At 39.6% G+C, this 5,842-nt stretch overlaps 1 protein-coding gene across 4 annotated transcripts in view; it reads right to left on the minus strand.

Moving 5' to 3' along the window:
* Positions 1 to 1,633: 1,633 nt before the first annotated feature.
* Positions 1,634 to 5,842, minus strand: part of phactr4a (phosphatase and actin regulator 4a) — a 24,705-nt gene continuing 20,496 nt past the window's right edge. For all 4 annotated transcript variants that reach the window (XM_031853902.1, XM_031853901.1, XM_031853904.1 and 1 more), the window contains 5 exons: positions 5,397 to 5,452; positions 3,765 to 3,826; positions 3,519 to 3,656; positions 3,034 to 3,110; positions 1,634 to 2,856 (listed from right to left, as the gene is read on the minus strand). In XM_031853902.1, coding sequence (XP_031709762.1) covers positions 2,841 to 2,856; positions 3,034 to 3,110; positions 3,519 to 3,656; positions 3,765 to 3,826; positions 5,397 to 5,452 — 349 coding nt within the window. In that variant the 3' untranslated portion in view covers positions 1,634 to 2,840. The remainder of the gene's footprint in view (positions 2,857 to 3,033; positions 3,111 to 3,518; positions 3,657 to 3,764; positions 3,827 to 5,396; positions 5,453 to 5,842) is intronic.

A 5,842-nucleotide genomic window follows, 5' to 3' on the forward strand; every position in this document is an offset into this window, starting at 1 on the left:
ATGATTGATGTTGACGATGTGTCGTGAATGGGAAAAGACAGCAGCAGGCGAGAAGGAAGAAAATGACTCAGATGGGGCCTCACGGATCTGCATTCAATCACTGCCGGTTTGACATTATTACTAACGATTACTGACAGTGAGGTTCAATATGAGCTCTGAGACGACGTGGTCACTGAGGTAGGACTTTGTTTGAGTCAAGGAGTAGTAGAGTATGATCTATATAGACATTTTTGTTCTAATACTACATTAAAATACTGCTGACACATGACGTTACAGATTGAAATGATGAATAAAGCTGATGAAGATCACGTCATATGACCAAAAGCTCCACAACTGCTACTTAATGGACACTGAGGTGAAACGGTTTCATCAACAGTTGGCTCTAAAAATAAGCTTTTAGCCAGAGAGGTCTTTAAAGTGTGAAGAAAAACCATTTGTCAATCTCAAACATTAGATATTTGTGCTCAGATAGTTTAGAAGCAGCAGGAGTATGACAGTGACCACTGTGCACAGCTTTGTTGCAATGACCACAAGACCATGCATGGTTTTTTTTGGTTACTCTGAGGACTAATATGTCAATTTGTAATTAGTGTACAGCTGTGTATGTGTGAGAGATACATAAATTAGTAGGTGGTCCAGGAGCATAATTTAAGTGATGTTAATATGCAAATGAAGCCTTTTGGAGCATTCGTCAGATTTGAATACAAAAAAAAAAAAAAAGAAAACCTCTTGCTTGCTTATTAACAAATGAGTTTAATTAATGTATTCATTGCTTTAATGTTGCTGGAACTCATTTAAATTAATTTGTATATTTTTTATATATTAGTTTACATGCTGTTGGATACCTTGAGAACATATCTATTTAATATCGCTTATTAAAAACAGATTAATAATGTACTTTTTGTACCTGAACACCTGCTGTTGCGCAGCAGGATTTACTGGTCTTCTTGTTCTAAAACAGAGGATACTAAAACAGTTAATCAGATTAAAGGTGAACGCCTCTAATTGTTTTGATAATCATTTGACATTCAGTTAGTCTCTGAAGACTAAGTGGAGGATAGCTTTGTTCCTGTTGACTGACTTCATGTCTATTTGGTGCAAATTAGCATCCCAGGGGAGCTAAAAGGGACAAACAACTGTATGCCAGTTGCACTTATCACACAGGTCCAACTTTCTATGAAGGAAGAACCGAGTGTTATAAAGGGTTTCTTTGTCTTGGAGCATATTATTGAGATGGTGGAGATTGGTCAGTGAATTAATCTGCACATTTTATAAAACACTGCCCTCATCTGGTCATTTTAAGAGGCCATGTACTTCTCATTCATTTAGGCCCGATGTCCCCCCTAAAGCCTTAAACCCTCAGGGACTTAACCGACGTCACCCGTTAATGGTTGAGTGCGAGAGGCTGCAAGGGCTTGAAATAGTGTAACAACACTTTGCTGGAACACATCACATTTCCATGACGTCAACAAATATTATGTACAATTGTGAGTATTTATTCCATACTTTTTACTTCACGATTCAAACGCCTTCTAGGCTTTTGCCTCACCAGATGAAAGGGAATCTCAAACGATCTTTCCCCGGCAGATCTAAGATGGTGAAGAGTGGGCAGAATGGAAGAATCACACAAACATTGAAATGAAAATCACAGGTTATTTTAATTTCTGTAGTGGATTGTTCATTTATCCAGTGTGCTTTGCAAAAAACGTCTTAAAGATCTCTATCAAAAAAAAAAAAGAAACATTTTGTACCATTACTACTTTGAAATACATTTGAGAAACACTTTACAATTAAAACATGTCAGCATTACTGTGGATGTACAATATAAAGTCAATCACATCTACATAATTGATCTATACAATTGCAGCTATTGCACTATGGACTCGCATATATAAAGTACCATAAAACAGCCAGGAAAATAAAAATATGTACATTTTCCTGCTTGAATAATTCAATTATAAACAGAATTAGAGGCTCGGAACTTTTTAATTCTCTACACACCCAATCAAGGAACATAAAGTGCCTTATTTCAAAAATATTCTAGTGATACGTGCTCCATGAGAACCATTTAAATGATCAACAAAATACAGTAAAATGCACACTTTCAGATATTAGGTCAGAATTAGCGCTATGGGGTTTAAACACAAGGCTCAAACTTTCGATTCAAATAGAGTTAAAACTGAGTTTTAAAGAGAAAGCATACTGCTCTACGGAAGTCTTTCACATTTTGTATGAACCTTTAAATCACATGAGTGTGTGAGATTATGTAAGGCTGGTTGCGGGGTAGACATTTTGTAGTACCTAAAGCGTACATATGAACATATAGGTGGTACCATCGACAGCGTTAACAGTGAACTACAGTAATGTCTGTTATGGGCATAGTCTTCCTGTTTTGCAAGAAAGAGAGAAAGTAGAAGATGAAGGCAGGTAAAGGCACGGGGAGGGCGGGTTCTCCTGAGGGACACGGTGTGATGACCCTCGTGACAGTTTTCTTTTCAGTTCAATCTAACTCCGTTGGACGCCCCAGCAGAGGACGCGAGGTTCTCGCTCTTTTAGTGTTGGCACACGGTACCTCCATCATGGACGCACCAACTAACTCCTCCAGTCTCAGAACTGGAGTCTGTCTGAGAACCAACCGCGGGTTGAACGGTTTTTGTGGCTTCTTTCGCTTTGGTTCCAGGTTTCAGCGACAGTAGTTGTCTTCGGCTGAAGCAGATTAGCAGGCAGTCAGTAAAAACAGACCAAATGGGCCACATGCTCGGTTCCCAGTGAGGAGAGAGAGAGACTCGTGACTCCTCACTAGTCCCAGTCTAAGTGCTTTACTGCTCAGCATGGGCAAGCTAAGGCCGATGGAATCTGGTAGATAAAGAGAGAAACGGTAGAGAGGTTATTCTAGACAATTCTTAGCTTCAAAACTCTTCAGAGAATCTTCAAAAGAGAGAACAGAACTAATAAAGTATTGATGACTCCGCTGAATAAACTTGGGAAAACAGTTGAAGTGAATTATTGATGGGCGCCGTATACAAGCCTGACCTGGTATAGATCCTGCTTTCTTCGTGAACCTCCATCTCTGAGCTCTTGAATTCATTGAGCTCCTTGCGGATGGCAGCCTGAGAAGAGACATGAAAGAGACACTTCAGTGGGGGAAAAGCTTTTATCCATTTATAGCGAGTCGCAAAGCCATGATCAAAGCTATGTATATTTCAATTATTTCGGTCCAGGGAAACTTAGAAAGAAAGTTATTTTACTTTAAGTACAAATAAAACGTGCATGTAAAATAATGTCCCTTCTAACCTACGTATAATTCCTGTTCCTACATATTCCCTGAGCTTCACGGGACCAGGTATTCAGCCCAGCCATTAAGCAGCATCTGTATTGCATTCCCGGGATTCCTCCTTGATACTGAATCTGCTTGGAATGCAAATCCTCTGCCGCTATAACACGCATAGGCTCGCTCTTGCTAAGAAGCTGTAAGCCACAGGAGCGCTGTTAGCATGACGAGAAGGGTTGAGTTTCACCTTGTCAGCAGGAGTGAGCTTGGTCCACGGTTTATCTGCTCGCCGGTCGTACTCGTGGGCGTGCGTGCTCTCGACGCACTCGTGGAAACGCAGGATCTTCCTCTCCTGGAGTTCAGCCACTGTGGGTCTCTGGGACAGCTGAGGGAAAAGGAGCAGGAATAGTTAGATCTGTTTTAGGTGCCATGGTTCATAATAACAACAACAACCGGCAAAATGTAGAACGAAGTTACTTCGTTGCATCCTGACCTTTCTCGTTAGCCTCCGTTTGATCTCGGACCTCTCCATCCGTCGAGCGTCTTCATTCTTGGCTGTAAGAAGAAAAGACATTCCATGAGAGGGGGAGAAACTGCAGCCAGTCAGGTAGATCTCACCTGAGCTGCCGCCGGCACGCCGCGGTAACAAAATCTTTAATCATTGCCGTGCTCCGCACAAGGCGCTGCTTTCTTTTAGCGCGGGTGCGAAGCGTCTTGGCCGAGTCATTTGAGGACAGGGGTCCCGGATCAAAACGTGTTGACAGATTCTGAGAAGTACGATGTTAATACTCAATTCTGGGATCCAACTTGGGATCGCGGTGATGCTGCAATGATGTTTCAGTGTAGACTGGAACTCACAACACTCATAATGTTCATGTGTTTTAAAAATACAGCAGGAGAAGGAACGCCAGTCCAAAAATTATGGATTTGCACATTCTAATGCCGAATGTCTAGATCTACTGTAGGCCAAACCCAACTGTGAATGTGACAGACGGTAGCTTTGCACATCGTTAGCTCACCACCGAGATGAACGGAGCCGAAAATAATAAAACTGCTCTAAATGTGAATCTGTCACACGGCCGTTACCCAAACCGCGTCATTGGATCAGTAAATGTGCTAATGAAGCTGTTCAGTTACACCTCTAACGTACGGCCATCCTACTGTATCTCAATCATCATCATCATCATTACAGTTTCTATTTAGTTTATAGCATTAATATCAAAACAGATGTTACCAAGAACTTCAAATGAAAAGATCAACATAATGAGGGAAACGCATAATGCATATCAAGTGAACAAGAGTCGTCACAATCTGTGTGTAGACTGCATAAAGAATATTGGATGCATATTTGAGTCAGTCTCTCAATTCATTTTTCATAATCACCATCTCACATTGAGAGACACCCCAGGAGAATGGGTTAAAAAAATATTAAATTGTCTGAAATCTTATGTTTAAATGTGCAAATGTGGCATTATTTTATTAAATATTTGCTAATTTGCATACATCAGGCTACAGTATGAAAAACACAACAACCCCTCTGTAAAAACCTTCAGAATATAGATATGAAACTGGAAAGTTTGGTGTGTAAAACTGCTACTGATGTAAAGATTTCAGGCTCAGAGTCCAAGAAATCTATATATTGTAAAATTCCATATGTTTTGCAAGACACTGCAGGGGGAGTAGGGTAAAAAAAACAAAAAACTACTAGATATCACCAAGAAACTTGCAGTTAATCACTTACATTAACTATAATATTTTTTGTATTACAAGTTTTCTGAAATGGTTCGTTTACATATTTAAATGAGCCATTATCTAATGCTAACCTAGTGCGTATGCATGGTTTGTATATCTCGCCCCTCGAGCACTATTATTCAAATGAGATACATTATCTCAATAAAGTAAAAACACTACCAATATTGTGCAAAGTGCTGTGTGTTTAGTGACTATCAATATGCCGGAGGCAGGAAGGAGAAAGAAAAAACAACAACACATTAGCCATTAATGCAGACTATTGATTTCAGCTCAGATGAAAGAAAAGTGAAGAGGCTGCTTTCAGACCTCGTGGTGCAGAGAATGCAAATAAAGCATCTGGATGAAGAAATGAGGGACGAAGGGAGAGCCTCACCTTGAAGGATGTTCCTCTGCTCCAACTCATCTGCTGATGGTCTCTGACTCAGCCGCCTGAAGACACAAAACACTGTTTTTGACTACTCATTTTTAAAGGTTAAAAATGTTTTTTGATAGATAGATAGATAGATATATATATATATACATACACACATACATACACACATATATATATATATATATATATATACACACACATACACACATACACATACACACATACCTACACACATATTTACCTACACACACATATTTACATATATACACACACACGTATATACACATACCTACACACACATATTTACATATACATATATACACACACACACACGTATATACACATACATACACACACACACACACACACACATATATATATATACACATATATATATATACACACACACACACACACACACACACACACACACACACACACACACA

Source organism: Anarrhichthys ocellatus, unplaced genomic scaffold (genome assembly GCF_004355925.1).
Source record: "Anarrhichthys ocellatus isolate YVR2014 unplaced genomic scaffold, GSC_Weel_1.0 scaffold14, whole genome shotgun sequence".
Taxonomy (NCBI): domain Eukaryota; kingdom Metazoa; phylum Chordata; class Actinopteri; order Perciformes; family Anarhichadidae; genus Anarrhichthys; species Anarrhichthys ocellatus.